Source organism: Pseudonaja textilis, chromosome Z (genome assembly GCF_049901715.1).
Source record: "Pseudonaja textilis isolate UNSWEBS1 chromosome Z, rPseTex1.2, whole genome shotgun sequence".
Lineage (NCBI taxonomy): Eukaryota > Metazoa > Chordata > Lepidosauria > Squamata > Elapidae > Pseudonaja > Pseudonaja textilis.
In genome coordinates this window covers 2744207-2768009 of record NC_142008.1, presented here as the reverse complement: position 1 = coordinate 2768009, position 23803 = coordinate 2744207, and the positions used below count along the sequence as shown (strand labels likewise).

At 43.6% G+C, this 23803-nt stretch overlaps 1 protein-coding gene across 3 annotated transcripts in view; it reads right to left on the bottom strand.

Moving 5' to 3' along the window:
- Positions 1 to 23803, bottom strand: part of CCDC13 (coiled-coil domain containing 13) — a 68634-nt gene that overhangs the window by 5607 nt on the left and 39224 nt on the right. For all 3 annotated transcript variants that reach the window (XM_087917739.1, XM_087917738.1, XM_026720317.2), the window contains exons 7-14: positions 23580 to 23690; positions 19661 to 19765; positions 18740 to 18904; positions 14412 to 14588; positions 11364 to 11570; positions 10203 to 10336; positions 3726 to 3794; positions 709 to 837 (exon numbers count right to left, since the gene is read on the bottom strand). In XM_087917739.1, coding sequence (XP_087773865.1) covers positions 709 to 837; positions 3726 to 3794; positions 10203 to 10336; positions 11364 to 11570; positions 14412 to 14588; positions 18740 to 18904; positions 19661 to 19765; positions 23580 to 23690 — 1097 coding nt within the window. The remainder of the gene's footprint in view (positions 1 to 708; positions 838 to 3725; positions 3795 to 10202; positions 10337 to 11363; positions 11571 to 14411; positions 14589 to 18739; positions 18905 to 19660; positions 19766 to 23579; positions 23691 to 23803) is intronic.

Sequence of the window (23803 nt, the reverse complement as noted above, 5' to 3'; positions counted from 1 at the left end):
GAATTGTCAGTGTTTCCCTGGAGATGCAGAATCTGGCTTTGGGCGTTAAATGGATGGGAGACCACCAAGAAATAGGGCTGGATTGACTGAGGCATTTTTTTTACATCATGGCAATCAAAACTGGATGCAGTATTTCAAATGTAGTCTTACCAAAGCATTATAAAGTGATATGAACACTTAGAGTAGAATAACAGAGTTGGAAGGGACCTTGGAGGTCTTCTAGTCCAACCCCCTGCCTAGGCAGGAAACCCAACACCACTTCAGACAAATGGTTATCCAACATCTTTTTAAAAATTTCCAGTGTTGGAGCATTCACAATTTCTGAAGGCAAGCCGCTCCACTGATCAATTGCACTAACTGTCAGAAAATTTCTCCTTAGTTCTAAGTTGCTTCGCTCCTTGATTAGTTTTCATCCATTGCTTCCTATCCTGCCTTCCAGGTGCTTTGGAGAAGAGCTTGACTCCCACTTCTTTGGGGCAGCCCCTGAGATATTGGAACACTGCTATCCTGTCTCCCCTGGTCCTTCTTTTCATCAAACTAGACACCCCCAATTCCTGCAACCGTTCTTCCTATGTTTTAGCCTCCGGTCCCCTAATCCTCTTTGTTGCTCTTCTCTGCACTTTTTCCAGGGTCTCAACAACCTGAGCGATTTGGGACAAAGGACCCTTGAGTTTCAAAACAATCCAGGGAATTTCGTGCCCGGGGTACCTTTTCTGTAGGATGCTGACTAGCTCTATCAGATGGTCGCGTTCCACTTCTGCTGCTTGAGACAGAGTCTTGTATTCGATGATCTGTGCCTGCAGCGTCTTGAGACCGGCCTCGTTCTGCTCTGACGCCCTGAAAGAGAGAGGTTTGGTTTGGTTTGGTTTGACGGCCCGAAAATAAAACGGATTTTGGCAATGTAATCAAGGCCGAAAGCTCAATGTATGGCAGATCCAGGATGCAAAGTACTTATATGGGACGTCATGGGCCACCTTCCCATGTCGGCTTCCCAGTTGATACAGACAGTCCTCGACTTACGACCACCACTGAGCCCAAAATTTAGGTGGCTAAGTGAGAAATTTGTTAAGTTTAGTTTTGCCCCCGTTTTCGGATTTTTTTCTTGCCACATTTGTTAAGTGAATCACTGCGGTTGTGAAGTTAGTCACACGGCTGTGAAGTGAACCTGGCTTTCCCCGTTGACTTTGCTGGTCAGAAGGTTGCAAAAGGGGGATCACGTGACCCCGGGACACTGCGACCGTCATAAATGTGAGCCAAAGAATCCAAATATGACTATAATAAGAGCCACGGTGGCACAGCGGTTAGAATGCAGTATTGGACGCTGAACACACTGCCCACTGCCAGGAGTCCGATCCTGACCGGCTCAACATTCTCAGCCTTCCGTCCTTCCGAGGTCAGTAAAACGAGGACCCAGATTGTTGGGGACAAGAGGCTGATTCTGTAAACCGCTTAGAGAGGGCTGGAAAGCACTGGGAAGCGGTAAATAAGTCTCAGCGCTAGTGCTATAACTTTGTTGCTTGTATCTTACAATTTATATTGTTTATTTAATAGTTTTAGTTTAGTTTATTGTCATTGCACCTGGTACAACGAAATTAAATACCATCTTTAGTGTATATTATGACTATGAAAATAAACATAAACACACATCCTTCACATTCTGTACAGCTGAATTGAAAACTCCTGACATTGCATTAATGTTGCGCTATACAGCAGAATTCAACAGAGCTACTGCCCTGGGATAGGAGCTGTTTTTCAGCCTGTTTGTCCTTGTTTTTATTGTTCTGTACTGTCTGCCAGATGGTAATAGTTCAAAAAAAGGGGTTCCCAGGATGAGATGGATCTTTGAGAATGTTTTGAACTTTCTTAAGGCAGCAGGAGCTATAAAACTCTTCCAAAGAGGGGAGATGGCAACCAATGATCTTCTGGGCAATGACGTTAACTCCCCTGGAGTGCCGTCCTATCTGCCTCTGTGCAATTGGCAAACCAGACACAGGTGCAGTAAGTTAAAATGCTCTCTCTGGTGCAGCGGTAGAAGGTCACCAGCAGTTTTCCATTCAGTGGTTGTTTCCTGAGAAGCCTCAGGTGGTATAATCTCTGCTGGGCCCTTTTGACCAGGGCTGCAATGTGAGCCCCCCCCAGGTCAGGTCCTCTTTTAGGGTAACACCCAGAAACTTAAAACTGGCCACTTGCTCCACTCGGTCTCCCTTGATAAGCCAGGGCTGGATGTCTGATCTGTTCCTTCTATAGTCCACTAGAAGCTTCTATTATGATTTATGTTGATTGCTTATTTAGTATCCACGACTATCACTAAGTGTTGTACCGAATGTTTCATGATGAATGTATTCTACAATGACTACAATTATGATCTATCACTGTTGTTGTATGTACATTGAGAGCTTATGCACAGGAAACAAATTCCTTGTGTGTCTTATCACACTTGGCCAATAAAGAATTTTATTCTATTCCACACATATGCTGATGCTTCCCTTGATAACATATGATGTATTTTGTATAATTCTCTGTGCATTTGTACTTATATATTCAACGTGTCCATAAACATATTGTACAGTTGTATATGTGCTCATATATGTGCAGTCACACTTATCCTTGTGTGCTCGTGTACATACATTTTGCTGTGTCTTCCATTGACATATTCATAGATGCCTTGCATATTTGCATACATATATTTATATTTTACTGTTGTTTTGCACTTCTGGTTGAATGCTAACTGCATTTCATTGCCTGTATCCATGGCAATGACAATAAAGTTGAATCTAATCTAATCCTAATCTAAATCACATGACCCTGGGATGCTGCAATGATCGTAAATGTGAAAAATAGTCATTAAGCCATTTTTTTTCAGGGCCGTTGTAACTTCGAACGCTGATTAAATGAACTGTGTAAATTGAAGAGTACCTGTATTAAGAGGATACAGGTATTCAACTTGCAACCATTTGTTTAGTGGCCGTTTGATGTTATGGTACTGAAAAAAAGGATCCTCAAATTTAAGGTATGCCAAGGCTCACGTGATCAAAGTTCAGAGGCATGGCAACTGACTCATATTTATGACGGTCATAAAGTCCTGGGATCCCTTTTGGCGACCTTCTGACAAGCAAAGTCAACGGGGAAGCCGAATTCACTTAACGACCATGTGACCAATTTAACAACTGCAGGGATTCACTTACCAGATTTGGCAAGAAAAGTCACAAAACGGGACTAAGCTCACTTAACTGTCTCGCTTAGCAACAACAATGTTGGGCTCAGCTGTCGTCATAAGTCCAGAACTACACAGATACAGGCACACAAGATTAGAAACCTTTGGCTAGAGAAAAGTTGTGTGTGTGTGTGTGTGTGTGTGGTGTGTAGTCCTCAACTTACAACTACCATTGAGCCCAACAACACATATACACACACACATATTTTTATGCATGAAAATAACATGCACTTTTAATGGGTTCCAGAATTGGACTTTCCAGATCTTCCCCCCCCTCCAAGAATGAACCAGGTCTGACCCTGCTTAGCTTTTCAAGAAGCCTGAGGAAGATCAAAAGCCAAATCAGTGTTTTATCCGTAGAAGCAGTCCTTGACTTATGACAAAAACCTAATGGTCGTTATAGGTAAATCTTGCTTCCCCCATTGACTTTGCCGATGGGAAGCTGTTGATCCGGTGTTAAACCTCGCTATTGCCTCTCTGGGAGGAAGGGAAAAGTACATTTTGCACTAACCTGCCAGGGGATGCTGGAAATGACGTCGCTGCAGAGTCCACAAGGGTGTGTCCCATCTTCGACACTGTCCTGGAACACACAAAACATCTGTCACATTTTTCACTTCTGCATCTAAACAGCTCATCCTACAATCTCTGGCCAGGTCCTGCGAACTAGGGTGGGACCAGAAGCATGCCTGGGGGAATTCTAGCTTGCAAAAGATGCAGCCTTTCGGAGCATCCTAGAATGAACAGGGTGAAAGGGGCGGTCTTAAGAGATCATCTAGTCTAACCCCGAGCTGGCAGCGGGTGGAAACTAATCAAGGGGAGATCCAACTTCCAACAAAGGAGAAGTTTGTTGATAGTGAGAAATAATTAGCCAGCGGAACGACTTGTCTCTGGAAGTTTTGGGTGCTCCATCACTGGAGGTTTTTAAGAAGAGATTGGACAGACATTTGACTGATATGATATGGGGCCTCTTGCTAGGGCAGGAGGTTGGACTAGAAGACCTCCGAGGTCCTTTTCACTGTGTTATTCAGCAGAGGAACCCGTCACTTCAATGTTTGTTTAAACACCTCCGGGAAAGCGGAGGCCACCACCTCCTGGACTAGATGACCTTTAAGTTCCCCTCCACCCTTCCATTCCATATTTCTGGAGGTAAAAATTCCAAACTTTCGTGCCAGGGGTCACCTGAATTTGATGGCTCTCCATGAGAGTCAGGGTGAATGCAATCCAGATGAAGGCCAGGTTGCTGTAATGGACCCAGATGTAGGATGACTTGGCTTGGTGGGCCCAGCTATAGCGGTTTGTAAATTATCACCCCAGCTTATTTGCACACCTGGGGTGATTGTAACCGACACAATAAACCACTGTTTCTCCAACTTTACAACCTTAAGATGTGTGGACTTCAACTCCCAGAATTCTCAGTCAGCCCTTGCCTTCTCTTTCCCAGCCTTCCTGTCTGAGGAAATCTGGGAGTTGAAGTCCACCCAACTTAAAGCTGCTACGAGTGAGAAACACCGTAGTAACAGATTCTCCATGACTTATGGCCATAACTGAGCCTGCAATTTACGGTTGTAAGACATGGCAGCCGTTAAAAGCAGAGGTGGGAATCTAACGGTTCGGACCAGTTCACGAGAACCGGATGTTAAAGTTACGTCTGGTTCGCCAAACTGTTATTTCAACCGACCGGCTGGTCCCGTCCACCCCACCCCGCCCCTCCCAGGAATCTCCAGGTGGCTCATTTTTGATGCAGGTTAAGTGCAGGGTCCGCATGGAGGCTCTGGGGGGAATGGGCCTTCTGGAAGTCCCGAAATGGGCTTGTTTCCGGCTTCGGTGTGCCTCCAGAGCCTGGGGGAGGCTGTTTTTGCCCTGGAGACCCACCAGAACCTAGAAATAGGAAGTTCCAGTAAGCCACACCCACCCAGCAACCGGGCAGTGAACGGGTTGCTGGGATTTTTGAATCCCACCCCTAGTTAAAAGGGTTTGTTTATTTATTTATTTGATTTGATTTGTCAATTGCTTACAAGATAATAGGTATAAGTATATATACAGTTATGAATACATGAAATGGATGCATATAAGAAAAATAAAAGAAACAATAGGACAGGGACGGTAGGCACGTTGGTGCGCTTATGCACGCCCCCTACAGACCTCTTAGGAAAGGGTGAGGTCAATAGTAGACAGTCTAAGGTTAAAGTTTTTGGGCTTTGGGGAAGAAACCACAGAGTCAGGTAGAGTATTCCAGACATTGACCACTCTGTGGCTGAAGTTGTATTTTCTGCAGTCAAGTTTGGTGCGGTTAACCTTGAGTTTGTATCTATTGTGTGCTCTTGTGTTGTTATGATTGAAGCTGAAGTATTCATTTGCAGGTAGGACATTGCAATGTATGATTTTATATACTATATTTAGATCGGACTGGAGGCGGTGTAGTTCTAGGTTTTCTAGGTCTAGAATTTCAAGTCTGGTGGCATAAGGTCTTCTGCAACGAGTAGAGGAGTGGAGAACTCTTCTTGTGAAATATTTCTGGACTTTCTCAACTGTGCTAATATCAGATACGTAATGTGGGTTCCAGACTGATGAGCTGTATTCAAGTATTGGTTAGCAAATGTTTTGTATGCTCTAGTTAGTAGTGTGATATTACCAGAGAAAAAACTACATAGGATTAGGTTAACAACTCTTAATGCCTTTTTGGCTATGTAGTTACAGTGGGCTCTAGCACTTAGATCATTAGAGATGAGTACTCCAAGGTCCTTGGCAAAGTTTGGATCATCAACAAGGTCTTGACTATTCAGCTTATATTTTATTTTCTGATTTTTTTTGCCAATATGTAAGACAGAGCATTTATTTGTTGAGATTTGAAGTTGCCATTTGATTGATTGACCAGTCAAGGTCTTTTTGAAGGGTAGCAGTATTGTCTGTGGTATTGAACAACTTTACATCATCAGCAAAAAGAACATAGTTGCTCTTAATATGATCACAGAGGTCATTTATGTAGAATATGAAGAGAGTTGGTCCTAAAACACTGCCTTGGGATACACCACTGTTGACAGGTACAGAATTTGATAGGACGCTCCCAATTTTGACCATTTGTTGTCTGTTTGACAGGAATTCTACTATCCAGTTATGCAGGTGTCCAGAGATACCATAAGATTTTAGTTTTAGGAGTAGTTTGTCGTGTACCACTGAATCAAATGCTTTACAGAAGTCTACGTAGATTGCACCTATTGCTTTGCCTTGATCGAGTTGTGTAGTCCGTATGTTTTTGCAGTGTAAGAGTTGCAGATTACAGAATAGTTTTTTCCTGAAACCAAATTGTTTATTAGAGAGTAGGTTGTTTGTCTCTAAGTGGAGGATAATGGATTGGTTAATGATTGATTCCATGACTTTACAGGTGACGCAGCATAAGGAGATTGGTCTGTAATTTTCAACTAGGCTGGGGTCTCCCTTTTTGAAGATGGGGATGACCGTGGCTTGTGACCATAGTTTTGGCAAGGAGCTGGTCCCGAAGGATTTTTCAAAGATTATGCTTAGAGGTTCGGCTATGGCAGTGGATAGCTTTTTTAAGAAGTAGGCACATATTCCGTCTGGTCCAATAGATAGGGATGGTTTTAGATTGCGTAGTGCTTTCTCAACAATGTCTTCTGTCACTAGTGTGTGCACACTTGGGATGCTGCATCCAGTTCTGCTTACCACGATTTAAAAAGTGGGCTTGAGACTCTAGAAAGTGTGCCGAGGAGAGCACAAAGATGATTAGAGGGCTAGAGGATAAAGCCTGTGAAGAACGATTGCAGGGGTTAGGTGTGGGAAGTCTAACGAAGAGTAGGATTAGGGGTGACATGACAGCAGTCTTCCGGTATTGGAGGGGCTGCCCCAAAGAGGAGGGCCTCACCTATTCTCCAAAGCACCTGAAGGCAGGACAAGAGTCAACACCTGGAAACTAATCAGGGAGAGAAGCAACTCAGAACTAAGGAGACATTTCCTGAGAGTGAGAACAACTAACCAGTGGAATGGCTTCTCTTTAGAAGTCGTGGGTGTTCCATGACTGAAGGCTTTTAAGAAAAGACTGCTTGAAATGGTATAGCCTCTCCTGCCTGAGCAGAGGGCTGGACTAGAAGACCTCTGGAGTCCCTTCCAGCCCTGATTCTAGGTGCTAAAGTTCCACTTCAAAGCTAGTGTGTGAAATCACAACCCCACGCCAATTTCCAAGAACAAAAGACTTTCCGTTTGGCGTGGCTTGTGGTTTCTCCGTGCAAGCTGCTGCAACAGCAGTCGTGGTAGGTCAATGTCCTAGGGTTAAGGTAGGGCAAACCTTTCTACCTTGCAGTTACCTGACACTGAATGGAATGGTGGAGTCTTGGCAACGCTTCCAATATAGGTGGTCCTCTACTTACGACTACCACTGAAATTTTCTGTTGCTGAGTGAGCTAGTTGTTAAGTGAATTTTGCCCCGTTTTATCAGATTTTTGGTGCAGTCGCTAAGCGAATCAGTGCAGTAAGTTACTAAGACGGGTTCTTAAATGAATCGGGCTTCCCCCCCTTAACTTTGCCTATGAGATAGTCGCCAAAGGGGAATCACATGACCTCAGGATAGTGCAACCGTCCATAAGTATGAGTCAGTTGCGCGCCTGAATTTTGATCAGGTGACCATGCTGCAATGATTGTAATGTTTCAGGCCATTGAAACTTTAAACAGTCACTAAATGAACTGTTGTAAGTCAAGGACTACACCTGTAGTATAAAGGTAATCATGGGTGGTGCCAGGAGGGAGAAATCTTCAGAAAACCAGGTGGATAAATTTTTAAGTAAATGCCTGGACAAGGTGGCCCCTGTTTTCAGAGGGCTGCTCAATTGAACTTGAGTGGCAATGCCACGTGGAACTTAAGGAAGGAAGGAAGGAAAGGAGGGATGGAGGGAGGGAGGTGAAAGAAAGAAAGAGGAGGGGGGGAAAGAGGAAGGAAGGAAGCAGAGAGAGAGAGGAAGGGGGGAGGAAAGAAAAAGAGGGGAAAAGGGGGGGATGAAGGGAAGGAAGCAGGGAGAGAGAGAGAAAGAAAGAAAAGAAGAAGAAAATATCTGAAGACATGGAGGTGACCTCAAGGTGTGGCTTTTCTCAGCTGACAGGAGATAGCAGTTTGTGCCAGGAGCCCAGGGATATCAGTGAGTTTAGAGAAGTTGCAAAGCTGGTTCTACCACTCTCATTTTTTATCTGCGCAGATCAAATCTCTTGCAATTTTCCTCAGTCCAAATCTCTTGCAACAGAAGAATTTCAGCCTGCTGACTGTTTTATTGCAAAGTTGGAAGTTGCAGTATCAACTGGCAACACCTGTGAAGTGTACTTGCAAAAAGCACTACAATTCTTGGTTCATCTCCAGGGTGGTATTTTTATTCTTTGTTTTTTGAAAATTGCAGGTAGTCCTCACCTCAAGTTACTTAGCAGTCCTTTGAAATTCTGACAGATTTACCTCATTGCAATTTTACTATGATCCTCAAAAGAATTGCAAAAAGATGATTTTTCCATGGGCCACAAAAGTGCAGATTTTTTTATTAATGTCCTGAAAAGTTCGTGCTTTTAGAGCTTTGCAGCTCTGCTTTTTTATAGTTGTTCCCAATATGATAAACGAAGAATTCCTAGTTGTATTTATATTTTCTGCATTTCACCTCTCTTTTTCCTCGAGGAACAGATAAAAGCAATTAATTTCTTTGTCTTGCTAATGATATGGAAAGAATATGGCATTGCTTTCTTTGGGAATATTTTTTTAATTTCTCCATTCTGAGATCTCATGGTGGTCTTCCATCCAAGCCCTAACTAGGTTTTTGACACTTTATGATCTGCTCTAGTTGCTCTCTGCCCTTTATTAAAAAGATTAAGTAAATATCTTTATTTTGAATGATTTCTTTCCTCTTGATTAACTTTAATCTCCTGCTTTTCGCTCAAGGAACTTGAGGCAGTGTAGCATGAAGCATTGATTTCCATTTCAGAGCAAAATTGGTGTTAAAAATGAAGAAATATTTTGAATGCCATGAAGATTCATCCTTTCCATATTTCATATTTCCATTTTGGGTAATGGTTTGCCTTTATCTCCCCAAAAGGGCCTGGACTTGTCTTTACGTCCGCCATCTTGTTTTGTCAGCCTGGGAAATAATCTTCTTTTATTAGAGGGTTGACTTCAGTTTCATTAATTTTTCTTTTCGCTGAGGAAAAATAAAGGGGCTAAGGAACCTGGTGGGGGAAAAGGGCCACCATTTTCTTGGCTGCTGTCAAACCAAACCAACTTTGCCTGAGTCATGGAAGGCCATCGATCAGCTCTTCAACTTCGCCATTTTGTCTGTTCCTGCAGTGGAAACATTGGCAAAATGGCCTCCCTGTCTTGGCTTTCAATCCATGTGAAGAGAGCCTCTAAGTGGAGGTTGTATTATGTGACCGCGTCCTATTTTACAACCTTTTGGGCTGCGGTTGTTTAAGCGAACACAGGGTCACAAAGCGAACACGGCAGTTGATAAGTGAATGCTGTAGTCGTTAAGCAAGCCCACCATTCACTTTGAGACGATTATAGACACAGAAAGTCCTTGACTTACTGCAGTTCATCTAGTGACCGTCTGACATTACAATGTCACTGAAAAAAAGTGACTTATGACCATTTTCCACACTTACGACCATTGCTGCATCCCCATGGTCACGTGACCAAAATTCAGATGCTTGACGAATGACTCATATTTATGACAGCCCTGGGCTCATGTGATCCCCTTTTACGACCTTCTGACAAGCAAAGTCAATGGGGAAGCCAGACTTGCTTAAGAACCGCGTTGCTAACTTAACAACTGTGGCAAGAAAGGTCGTAAAATGGAGCAAAGCTCACTTAACAACCATCTTTCTTAGGAATCCAGCTGAGAATTTTTTCTCTGGCCAAAGGTTTCTACCTCAAGTCAATGATTTATGATCAGAGCTGAGAGAGACTCATTAAAAAAAAGTTAATTGGGGGTTTAGAACGTCGCTTCCCTACCGTACGGAGCTGTCATTTCTGCTATAGTCTTCCTTCTGAGGTGCTGAATTCTCATTTTCCTCTTCTAAAGACTCTGTAGATAGTGTGGAACCCGAATCCATTCCACTCTCCTCTTGGAGGGGTATATGCCGCTGCTACGAAAAATCAGTCAGCCGTTCCTGAATGCCCAGGCTTCCATTTATTTATTGACTAATTAGACAATTATCCCGAATTTATTATTTAACAAGTAACTCAACTATACATAATACTCCTTCCTCCTATTTTCTCGTAAGTCAACTATACATAATACTCCTTCCTCCTATTTTCTCCTCAACAACAACAATCCTGTGAGGTGGGCTTGGCCGAGAGAGAGTGATTGGCCCAAAGTCACCCAGCTGGCTTTTATGCCTAAGGTGGGACTAGAACTCACCATCTCCTGGTACTTGGCCCTGAGCCACCCAGCTGTCTTTCATGCCTAAGGCAGGACTAGAACTCATCGTCTCCTGGTGATTGGTCCCAAGTCACCCAGCCATCTTTCATGCCTGAGGCAGGACTAGAACTCCTGGTCTCCTGTTGATTGGCCCAAAGTTATCCTGGTAGCTTTCATGCCTAAGGCAGGACTAGAACTCACCATCTCCTGGTACTTGGCCCTGAGCCACCCAGCTGTCTTTCATTCCTAAGGCAGGACTAGAACTCTTTGTCTCCTGGTGATTGGTCCCAAGTCACCCAGCCATCTTTCATGCCTGAGGCAGGACTAGAACTCCGGTCTCCCGTTGATTGGCCCAAAGTTATCCTGGTAGCTTTCATGCCTAAGGCAGGACTAGAACTCACCATCTCCTGGTACTTGGCCCTGAGCCACCCAGCTGTCTTTCATTCCTAAGGCAGGACTAGAACTCATTGTCTCCTGGTGATCGGTCCCAAGTCACCCAGCCATCTTTCATGGCTAAGGCGGGACTAGAACTCCCGGTCTCCTGGTTTCTAGATCAGCCTCTTAATCGCTACATCAGACTGGTTCTCAAAGTGAGTCTTCCCCTGGTACTGAGTTCAATGTTTGGTGAATTTAGAGAGCCTTTTTCTCAAGCTGTTTTCCTGCACAGGGCTCAAACCCCTCTTATCTGACGGTTGTCCTTCCAGCCATTCCCCAGGCCTCTGTCCTCGCTTCTCCCCTCTGAGACGCCTCACCTGCAACCTCAGCTGCCTGACCACCTCTTCCAGCTCCTTCACCTGAGCTTCTCGCTCGGCCACCATCTGCTTGAGTTGCTCAATGAGGCAGTTTTGCTTCTGTATCTCATCATTGAGCTTCTTCCCCAGGGCCTTCTCGCTTTCCACATTCTTCTCTTCTTGGTGGCTCAGACTTTTTAAGATGCCTTGCATTTCTTTCTGTTGGCTCTGGTGAGAAAGGAAGTGACGGGAGAGAGGTTGTTTTTCTCTCTGCATCTTATGAACATGGTTGGACAACATTTAACCGGAATGGTAGAACAGAGGGTTGGACTAGAAGATCTCCGAGGTCCCTTCCAACCCTAAATTTTCTATATTTTATGTTTTAAATGGACTTAAAACTATTTAACTGTTTTTTAACTTTTAACTATTTAAAAATTAGGGTTGCTACAATTAACCGCAATTCCAATGACAAATAATCCTTAATTTATGACCACAACCAAGCTCCACATTTCTGTTGCTAAGTGAGACGTAAGTGAGTTTTGCCCCATTTTGCAACCTTTCATGCCACAGTTAAATGAATCACTGCAGCTTTTAAAGTTAATAATATGGTTGTTGAGTGAATCAGGCTTCCTCGGATTCTTGTCATATGGTCGCAAAAGCGGTTCACGCAACCCTGGGATACTGCAACCGTCATAAATATGAGTCGGCTGCCAAGCGTCTGAATTTTGATCACGTGACTATAGGGATGCTGTAATGGTTATAAGTGTGAAAAATGGCCATAAGTCCCTTTTTTTCAATGCTGTTGTTGTAACTTTGAACGGTCACTAAATGAACTGTTGTAGGTTAAGGACTACCCTGTAATCAATGGAATAGCCTCCCACAATTTTGGATCCTCCATCACTGGAGCTTATCAAAAAAGACTGGAGAACCATTTGACCAGGATGGTAGAAAGTCTTCTGCCTTAAACATGGGGTTGGACTAGACAATCTCCAAGATCCCTCTAGGAATCTACGTTTTATGAGACTCACTTTAGGACCGTTGGAGAAATGCAATAAAAGTAAAAGTATAATAAAAAATAAGAGTATCTCTTAGATAGGGATTGCAGGTGGTCCTTGATTTACGACTGCAACGGAGCCTCCCCATTACGGTCATAAATTGTGAAGGTAGTAAAGCTGGTGACAATACTGACTGGAACTGTTTTTACAACCCTTTTTTATTTTTTTGGTTGTAGCAGTCATTAAGTGAATGCTACAGTCACAAAAACAAGCCCGTTATTTGCTGAGGGATGACAGAAATGTCTTGAAGCTCCAAAAAGTCGTAAATATGAGGCAGCACCCGAGCGCCTGACATGTGAGTTCATGTGGCTGAGGAATTCTGGGAGTTGAAGTCCACAAGTCTTAAAGTTGCCAAGTTTGGGGAACTCTACTCTGGGTCAACAACTTGAAGATCTGTGGACTACAACTCCCAGAATTCCTCAACCCACATGAATGGACTCCAACTCCCAGAGACCCCCATCCAGCTTGCATGGGCTTTTTAAGTCCCAGAATTGCATGGCCAGTATGCTGGCTGGGGCATTCCGGGAGTTGAGATTCATAGCTGCGAGCTAAGGAATTTTATTTATTCATTTTATTGATTTATTCAAGGACTCTGCGATTTGAAATCCATGCATGCCGGCTGAGGAATTCTGGGAGTTGAAGTTCACACATACCGGCTGGGGAATTCTGGGAGTTGAAGTTCACACATACTGGCTGGGGAATTCTGGAAAGCGAAGTCCATGTATGCTGGCTAGGGAACTCTCGGAGTGGAAGTCAGACAGAAAGAATAACAGGATTGGAAGGGACCTTGTAGGTCATCTAGTCCAACCCCCTCCTGCCCAAGCAGGGGACTCTACATCATTTCTGACAGATGGCAGTCCAGTCTCTTCTTGAAAGTCTTTAGGGATGAAGCTCCCACAATTCTAAAGGCCAGCTGAGGAATTCTGGGAGTTGAAGTCCATGGTTGCCAGCTGAGGGATTCTGAAAGTTGAAATCCATGCATGCTGGCTGGGGAATTCTGGGAATTGGAAGTCCATCAGAGGTGGGTATTCAGCAGGCTCTGACCAGTTCTGGAGAACCGGTAGCGGAAATTTTGAATAGTTTGGAGAACCAGCACAATCCCACCTCTGAGCACCCCCACCAACCTCATTTATTCTCTGCCTCCCATTGAGTCCCAGCTGATCGGCTGGGTCTTCTTTGGTTGCCCTGCATAGGAGAACAGAGCTGGAAAGCAGGTTAGTGGGCTGGAGAAGGAATGGGGATTTTGCAGTATCCTTCCCCTGCCACGTCCGCCAAGCCACGCCCACCAAGCCACGCCCACAGAACTGGTAGTAAAAAATTTTTGAATCCCACCACTGATTAGTCCACACATCCCAAGTCATTAAGGTTGAGAAACAGCTGCCTAGAGGAAACCACCCCTATTCCCCACAATTTTTAACTAAAAATCTAAACATGGTCTAATCTCCCACAACCGATTGGAAATTCAGAGAAATTATGGGTTGGGAACCACTTGACCAAGACTTTGCAGAAGACCAGGCCCTGCAAGTTCACGCTGATATCGGCGTGAAAACAGGTAGCCCTCGACTTACAACAGTTCGTTTAATGACCATACAAAGTTACAACAGCCCTGAAAAAATCAACTTAAGGCTGTTTTTCACAGTTAGGACCACTGCAGCACCCCTGGTGGTCACATGATCAACATTTAGATGCTTGGTAACCGACTCATAATTATGACTGTTTCAGTCTCCCGAGGTCACGTGATCCCCTTTCGTGACCTTCCAACTAACGAAATCAACGGGGAAGCCAGATTCGCTTAGCAACCGTGCTTCCTAACTTAACGACTGCACCGATTCACTTAAAACTGTGGCAAGAAAAGTCGTAAGACGGGGGGAAAGTTCACTTAATGTATTTCTCATTTAGCAACGTCAATTCGGGTGTGCATGTGTGTCAATTTGCGGTCGTAAGTCGAGGACTACCTGCACCAGCCAGGCCCAAGTCTCTCGAGCGTGGAATACCACCGTCCGCCAGATCGTACCACGAGAGCATCCACGAGTTCGTTGTCGTGCTTCCCCTTCTCCATCAGGGTGGAAATCTGCTCCTTCAGGGTCTTCACCTCATTGGACAGGACCTTGTTCCTGGCTTTAGACCCCTCCAGCTTCTTCTTCACGTCCTCGTGGTCCTTCTGAAGGACTTGGTACTGGCTCATGAGCTTCTGTCATCCAGAAAGAGAAGAAGGGGACGCTAAGACCAGTGGTGGTATGGCCGAACTCCAAGGTAGCTCGGTAGCTCCAAGGATCACCCGTGAGAGTGAACTAGTTCGCTCTGATGATCAGCTGCTGGGCCCACCCGCCGGCAAGCGCACACTCACCGAACCAGTTGTTACACCGGTTGAATCACACCCCCTGGCTAAAACTGAGGATTGAAGGACCCTGAAATTATTTTTGGGGTGGCCAGCAGAGTCTTCCAAACTTAGATGAAGGATTGACTCCACTCTCTGACTTTCAACTCTGCCCTTCTCTTTGCGCCAAACTAGCCTTGGTAAGATGTCCATCCTGCCCAGTGGGGTGGCGGGGGAAGAATTCACCTCGGAGGAAGAGATTCCAAGGAGTTTAGCCTCACAAGGCCTTTGCCTGTCTGGTCCCCGTCAGTTGCAAACAGCTTTTGATTGAAAAGGATGGTTGAAGACAGGAGCCTCAAGGTTGCATCACGGGAATGTAAATCCCAGAAAGTAATCCCCTTCATATAGGTTAGCGTTACGTTAGAGATTAGGGATAAACATTAGGGTTAGTGTTGTGGTTACGGTTAGAACAAGGTTAGGGTTAAAATTAGGGTTAGGATTAGCATTAAAGATTAGGGCTAGGATTAGGGTTCGGTTTGAATTATGGTTAGGATTAGAGGTGAGCGCTAGGGCTAACCCCAGTCCTGACAAAGGAGATCAGAGCAGCGAAGAGAAGCTACTCTGAAAAGCTAAGGAATTAGTTCCCAACAAATGAACCAGCAAACATGTGGGAAACTCTTAAAAATATCACTGGTTACAGCAAAGCTCCTTCCCAGGCAGAAGGAAATCCACAACTGGCAGATGACCTGAATGTGTTTTACTGCAGGTTTGAGAGAAAACTACTGTCACCCATCTCCACAACCCCCCTCTCAGACACACCAACAACAGCCAAGCCTCCTACAACCCACCCTGTCCCATTGGGCCCCTCCATCTCTGGTGATTACAGAGAATGAGATTTAAGGTCTATTTCACAGGAAAAAAGCCAGGAAAAGCACCAGGCTCAGACACGATAGCTCCTTCTTGCTTAAAATCTTGTGCCCCCATCCTTAATAAATCACTAGAGATGTGCTATGTTCCTTCTTGCTTCAAATGCTCCACTATCATCTCAGTGCCGAAGAAACCTTCCATCAAGGAACTGAAAGATTTCAGACCGGTTGCTCTAACATCTGTAGTTATGAAGACCTTTTCAGGTGTCCCACCTGAAAACCACGATCCGCTGTTAGCTCCCATGCAGTTTGCATACTGAGCAAATAGATCGACAGATGATGCTGTTAATACGACTCCGCACTACATCCTACAACACCTTGAATCTTTGTAGACTTCAGCTCAGTATTTAATACCATCATGCCAGATACTCTTCTAACTCAACTAAATCAGCTAGCTGTACCTGACCACACTTATAAGTGGATCATAAGCTTCCTGACAGACATGAAGCAGCAGGTGAAACTAGGCAAAATCATACCAGATACCTGTACAATAAGTACTGCCCCGCCTCCCCAGGCTATGTGCTTTCTCCACTAATCTCGATATCCCAATGACTGCCTCTCAAAAGATCCCTCTGTTAAAGTACTGAAGTTTGCAGATGATGTAACAGTGATTGGTCTCATTTGAGACAACGATGAATCTTCATACAGACGGGAGGTTGAACAACTAGCCTTATGGTGGAACCAGAACAATCTTGAACTAAATACATTTAAAACCATAGAAATTGTGATAGATTTTAGGAGAAACCTTCCCATGCTACCAGCTCTTACAATACTGGACAACACAGTATCAATAGTAGAGACCTTCAAGCTTCTAGGTTCTGTCGTATCACAAGACCTAAAATGGACACCTAACATCAAAAATATCATCATAAAAGCACAACAAAGAATGTTCTTTCTGTGCCAACTCAGGAAGCTCAAAGTGCCCAAGGAATTGCTGATCCAGTTCTACAGAGGAATTATTGAGTCTGTCATCTGCACCTCTGTAACTGTCTGGTTTGGTTCTGCAACCCAACAGACACAGACTCCAGAGGATAATTAGGACTCCAGAAAAAGCAATTGCTACCAACCTGTCTTCCATTGAGGACCTGTATACTGCACAGGTCAAAGAGGGCTGTGAAAATATCTACAGACCCCTCACATTCTGGACATAAATTGTTTCAACTTCTATCTTCAAAAACGACGCTTTAGAGCACTGCACACCAGAACAACTAGACACAAGGACAGTTTTTCCTGGATGCCATCGCTCTGCCAAACAACTTAATTCCCACAACACTGTCAAATTATTTATTAAGTGTATTACTGTTATTCTTCTTATCCTTCCTAGTACCTCCCTCTTCTCACTTATGACTATAATGGTGTTGCTTGTATATTTACAATTTATATTGTTTTATTTGTTTCCTAGTATGATTTGATTGCTTATTAGTAACCTATGACTGTTACTAAGTGTTGAACCTTATGATTCTTGATGAATGTATTTTTATTCTTTCTTTATGTACACTGAGAGCATATGCACCAAAGACAAAATCCTTGTGTGATCTATCACACTTGGCCAATAAAGAATTCTGTTCTATTCTATTCTATTTTCTGTTCTATTCTATAAATTAGAGATAAAAGGTTAAGGATGTGTTAGAGTTAAGATTAAGCTAGGTTGAAGTTAGGGTTAAAGTTAAAGTTCACGTTAAAGATTAAGGCTACAGTTTAGAATAGAATACTTTATTGCCCAAGTGTGATTGGACACACAAGGAACTTGTGTTGCTGTAAATACTCTCAGTATACATAAAATAAAAGACACATTCATCAAGAGTCGAGAATCATCAGGTACGACACTTAATGATAGTCATAGGGTATAATAAGCAATCAAATCATACTAAGTAACAGTCAATATAAATCATAAGGATACAAGCAACAAAGTTACAGTCATGCAAGTGGGAGGGGATGAGTGATAAGGAGTGATGAGAAGATTAGCAGTAATAGTAGTGCAGACTTTGTAAATAGTTGGACAGTGTTGAGGGAATTATTTGTTTAGCAGAGTGATGGCATTCGAGAAAAAACTCTCCTTGTGTCTAGTTCTTCTGGTGTGCAGGGCTCTATAGCGTTGTTTTGAGGGAAGGAGTTGAAACAGTTTATGTCCAGGATGTGAGGGGTCTGTAAATATATTCACAGCCCTCTTTTTGACTCGTGCCGTATACAGGTCCTTGATGGAAGGCAGGTTGGTAGTAATTCATAAAGTTCTGCAGTCCTAATTACCCTCTGGAGTCTGTGTCTGTCCTGTTGGGTTGCAGAACCAAACCAGACAGTTATAGAGGTCCAGAGGACAGACTCAATCATTCCTCTGTAGAACTGGATCAGCAGCTCTTTGGGCACTTTGAGCTTCCTGAGTTGGCACAGAAAGAACATTCTTTGTTGTGCTTTTTTGATGATGTTTTTGATGTTAGGTGTCCATTTTAGGTCATGCGATATAGTAGAACCTAGAAATTTGAAGGTCTTTACTGTTGATGCTGTGTTGTCCAGTATTGTAAGAGGTGGTAGTATGGGAGGGGTTCTTCTAAAGTCTACCACCATTTCTACGGTTTTGACTGTGTTCAGTTCTAGATTGTTCCGGTTACACCACGAGGCAAATTGCATAACCTCCTGTCTGTATGCAGATTCATCGTTGTCTCAAATGAGACCAATCCCTGTTGTGTCATCAGCAAACTTCAGTACTTTAACAGATGGATCGTTTGAGATGCAGTCATTGGTATAGAGGGAGAAGAGAAGGGGAGAAAGCACACAGTTTTGGGAGGGCCCTGTGCTGATTGTACAGGTTTAGAGTTAGGAGAGGCATTAAAAGTTTAGGGTGAAGGGTTAGGGTTGGGATTAGGGTTAGGTTAGAATTATGATTAGTGTTAGTGTTAAAGGTTAACGTATAAAGTTAGGGTTATGGCTAGGGTTAAAGTTATGGCTAAGTTTAGGGCTAGGGTTAAAGGTTTGGAAACTTGAACCTACCTTCTCTGCCCACTGACTCTATGGATAGACGAGCACCTATCAACAGCTCAGGAAATTTGTTAGATATTTCAGAATTATTAACTTTGCTAGATTCACACAGAAAGAATTCCTTACCTCCAAAGCTTCTTTCTTTTCCCTTTCCAAGGTTCGAATACGCAGCTGGTTCTTGGCTTGGGCTGAGGATTTCCTGGGGTCGGTAAAGCTTAACGGATCTTCACTGGCATCGTTCTCGGAAAATTTGCTTTTGCGACAATTCAATTGGGTTTCTAAGTCCCGTACCTACATGGGCGGGATAGAGAAGGCCTAAAATTGATTTATAGGGTACAAATTCTTTTTTAAAGTAGGAGGAGATTAAAAGATAGAGGAACCTGCATTGGGATATCCATCAATCCTAGTTAATATAGTTTGAAAAATTCCTTCCAGCCAATCATTGGGAAATGGTGAGTTCTAGTCCCACCTTAGGCATGAAAGCCAGCTGGGTGACTTTGGGCCAATCACCAGGAGATGATGAGTTCTAGTCCCGCCTCAGACATGAAAGTCAGCTGGATGACTTTGAGCCAATCACCAGGAGATTATGAGTTCTAGCCCTGCCTTAGGCATGAAAGCCACTGAGTGACCTTCCCTCTCTCTCAACTCTGTCCACCCCACAGGGTTGGTTTTTTTGTTGTGGGAAAAGTAGAAGAAGGAAGGGATAGTAGATACTGTATGTTCTTGCTGCCTTGAGTTATTTACAAATTAATAAAGGAGGGCTAAATATCTAATAAATATTTCACCCTGGATGACACATCCTCTTATGCTGTGGTTTTATGCGGTGTGTCACGAGCAAAGGAAGCAACTGTGGTTCACAAATTCCATCCATAGCTGACTACCTCATGTCAATCAACTATAGATCCAGCAAGGCTGCTGCCTGAGGAATTCTGGGAGTTGAAGTCCACACAGCTTAAAGCCGACAAAGTTAGGGTTAAGCCAATCATTGTTAGCAGAACCAGGGAAGCCAAAAAAAAAAAAAGAAAAAGTTTGAAAAGATGGACTCACTCTGCCTTGCAGGACCAGGATTTGCTGAGCCCGTCCTCGCCAGCTGCCGGGGTTGGACAGAAGGTTTTGTATGTTGACGTCTTCACCCACTTCGTGGGTGAGAAGCTGAAAGTGAAAAAAAAAAGATAAACAGGAAGAAATCAGCGCTGAAAACACTTTGCATAAAAAGCCCTTTAGCCAAGCAGGAATGGAATGGAATGGAATGGAATGGAATGGAATAGAATAGAATAGAATAGAACAGAATAGAATAGAATAGAATAGAATAGAATAGAATAGAATAGAACAGAACAGTACAGAACAGAATAGAATTCTTTATTGGCCAAGTGTGATTGGACCCACAAGGAATTTGTCTCCTGTGCATAAGCTCTCAGTATGCATAAGAAAAATAAAAATACATTCATCAAGAATCATAAGATAAAACACAGTGACAGCCATAGGTTACTAATAAACAATCAAATCATACTAAGAAACAAATAAAACAATATAAATGGTAAAGATACAAGTGACACGGTTATAGTCATAAGTGGGAAGAGGTAGATACCAGGAAGGATGAGAAGAAGAATAGTAATAGTCTTACTAAATAGTTTGACACTATTATGGGAATTAGTTGTTTCAGTTGTTTCATTAATTGTTTTTCCTGGGATGCCATCTTTGGGAAAAAAACTGTCCTTGTGTCTAATTGTACAGGAAGTCTTCAACTTATGACCACTCGTTTAGCATACGTTCAAAATGACAATGCGCCTCTCCAGGGTTATTTATGATCCAGATTTCTGACAGCTACGCACCTCCCCCGTGGTTACCTGATCACATGTTCGGTATCGGCAGCCCCGCAGTCATGGTGCTGTCTCGCAGTCACATCCTGTAGTCATGGTCACCACAATTTATTTTATTTTTTTAATTTTATTTTTTGTCAATTTATTTATCAATTTATTTGTTAAGTGTCATTATTTACAGGCAGTCCTCAGCTTCCAACCATCTGTTTAGTGACCAAAGTTACAAAAGCACCGAAAAAAAGTGACCACTTTTTTCACACAACCGTTGCAAGGTCCCTCATGTTCATGTGATCAACTCAGGTGCTTGGCAACTGGCTTGTACCTTTGACGGTTGCATTGTCCAGGAGGGTCATATCTTTGACCTTTCTTGCCACCATTGCTAATTTTGCTTGTCAGGCATCCACAAAATTGGATCGTATGACCCCAGGGTGGTGCAATCATTATAAATATGATGCTTGGCAACTGGCATGTACTTATGACAGTCCCAGTGTCTCCTGGAGGTCACATGATCCCCTCTTGTGACCTTCTAACAAGCAGCACCAGTGGGAAAGTCACATCCACTTAATAACTTAACAACTGCAGTGATTCACTTAAAAGCTATGGCAAGAAAGATTGTGAAATGGGGCATAATTCACTTAACAATTGTCTCCCTTAACCAGACAAAAGTTGGGCTCAATTGCAGTTGTAAATTGAGGATTACCTGCATTTACTTCTGATTTGTGCCCCGCCCCACCAAAAAACCCAAAACCCAAAACCCACTGCAGACAATGGATTCACTTAACGATTGCAATGTTCAATTAATGTCATGTTTACTTTATGCCCAAGGCAAAAAAAAAAAAAAATAGGTTATGAAATCGGCTATGCTCATGGGGTGAACGGTTTAATGACCAGGACATTTTAAAAGGATAACTCCGGACTAAATTATGGCCCTAAATTGAGGACCGCCTGTATCTCAGATCTATCCTTCCCGTACACTGCGACATAAAATGACCTGATTTAATCTGATCTCAACAACCGGGCCTCTTTTCCATTCAATGTATACGAAGGGAATGAGTGTGTGACAAAGTATTAAAAAAGCCTTTTTGAGGGGCACACAGGCCAGACTGGGGTGGTGACTTTGTCCCCCTTTTGTGCAAGGCATGTGTGTCATGCATGTATATGCACTTAATCCTCAACTACACCTAAAGTCCTGCATCCAGTTTTGGGCACCGCACTACAAAAAAGGATGTTGAGACTCTAGAAAAAGTGCAGAGAAGAGCAACCAGGATGATGAGGAGACAGGAGACTCAAACATACGATGAACGGTTACAGGAACTGGGCCTGGCTAGTCTAGGGAAGAGAAGGACCAGGGGAGGCACGATAGCAGTCTTCCAATATTTGAGGGGCTGCCCCAGAGAGGAGGAAGTGGGGTCAAGCTATTCTCCAAGGCACCTGAAGACCAGACAAGGAATAATGGATGGAAACTGAACAAGGACAGATTCAATCTAGAAATAAGGAGGAATTTTCTAACAGTGAGAACCATCAACCTATGGAACAGAAGTTGTGTGAGCTTCCTCACTTGAGACCTTCAAGAAGAGACTGGACTGCCCTCTGTCAGAAATGGTATAGGGTCTCCCGCTTGGGTGGTGGGTCGGACTAGATGACCTATAAGGTCCCTTCCATCTCTGATTGTTATCTGTTATCTACGACATCATTCACTTAACGATGGTTCGTTAAGTGAACAGTGTTGAAAAAAGTAACTTACGACTGGCCCTCACACTCACAAACATTGCAGAATTGTGATTCTGGTGGCATGGTAATTGTCATGTACAGGTAATCCTTGCTTACTGACCGGTCGCTTAGCGATAGATTGAAGTTATGATGGATCTTTTCAAAAGATACCTATGACTAGATTTTGAAACTCTGGCACCCTTAGTACAGGTTGTCCTTGACTCACAACAGTTCGCTTAGTGACCGTTCCAAGGTACAACAGCACTGGAAAAAATGATTTATGACCCCGTTTCACACTTAGGGCCATTGCAGCATCCCCAGGGTCACCTGCTCAGCATTCAGACTCTTGGCAACTGACTCATATTTATGACAGTCGCAATGTCCCTGGAGAGGTGTCAGGTGACCCCCTTTTGCGACCTTCCGACAAGCAAAGTCAATGGGGGAATCCAGATTCATTTAATAACCATGTTACTAACTTAACAACCGCAGCATTTGCAGACTCACATGATCCTGATTTGCGACCTTCGCAGGTCACTTCTGACTGGCAAAGTCAACGGGTGGGGGAGCTTTATTCACTTTTTGACCTCAGGATTCATTTAACGACTGCAGGGATTGTGGCCAAAATTATAATAATAATAATAATACATAAAATTCAGCGCAGCTCAGTTACCAACCATCTTGCTTAGCGACTTAAGTCCTGATCACAATTGTGGTTGCAAGTTATTGTGGTTCGCCGGCAGCAGGTGTGGACAGCTGAGGTCTCGGAGAGCGAGGACTCGGATGAGGGGCCTGCTTGTGATGCAGGGATGGGGCCAGGGCCACCAGGGAGTGGAGTGCTGCCTTTGGAGATTGTGGAGGCTGGCAGCAGTGAGGAAGAGGATCCCGGGGAGCCTGTGCCCAGGGCTGCTCGCAGGAAAGTGCAGCTGTAGCTGCACAGGTGACTCGGGAGTAAGGCTGCAAGGTAATGGCCCCTCCCTCAAGAGATAAAAGCCAGCTGAGAAACCGGAGTCCTTTGCAGGAAGCAAAGAAGTTTTTGCACTCAAGCCTTGTGGACGTTCGGAGTATATTTCTTAGTAATTTTATCTAGTGTTCTTGGCAGCCTTGCACCACCTTGGCAAGGATCATTCTTATCAGAGACAATTAGTTTGAAACAGCCTTTTAACCGGGAAGGAAAGGAATTCGTAAGGAATCATTAAAAGGTTTTGCTGTTACCTCTATTTCATGGTTGTTTCCATGGAACAAGGTTTGGGTCAGAACACAAGTTGAAGACTAGATATATTTAATCTCCTTCTGGCCAATCAGATATTGAAAGGTTAATATAACGTTAAAAAGTTAAGAAGTTGAAGGGATATGAAAATTATCCTGCCCCCTCGGCCACTGTTGCCCACTTCTCACACATGCACACATATGCACACGCAAACACAGGCACACCTTACCTTTTGTGTCATCTTAAGTTCCTGCTTTGTGGACTGGAGCTGGTTGCGATATTCGGATGCTTTGAGATTCACAGCGGACAATTTTTCATGCAGTGCTTTCACTTCTGGGCTCTTTTAAACAATGGCCGCGTTGTCGGAGAAGAACAGAAAGCCCAGGAAAAGCAAAAGACACGCTTTAGTTACCAGCACAAATTTTTCAAGGAAACCAGACAGCCTAAAACAAG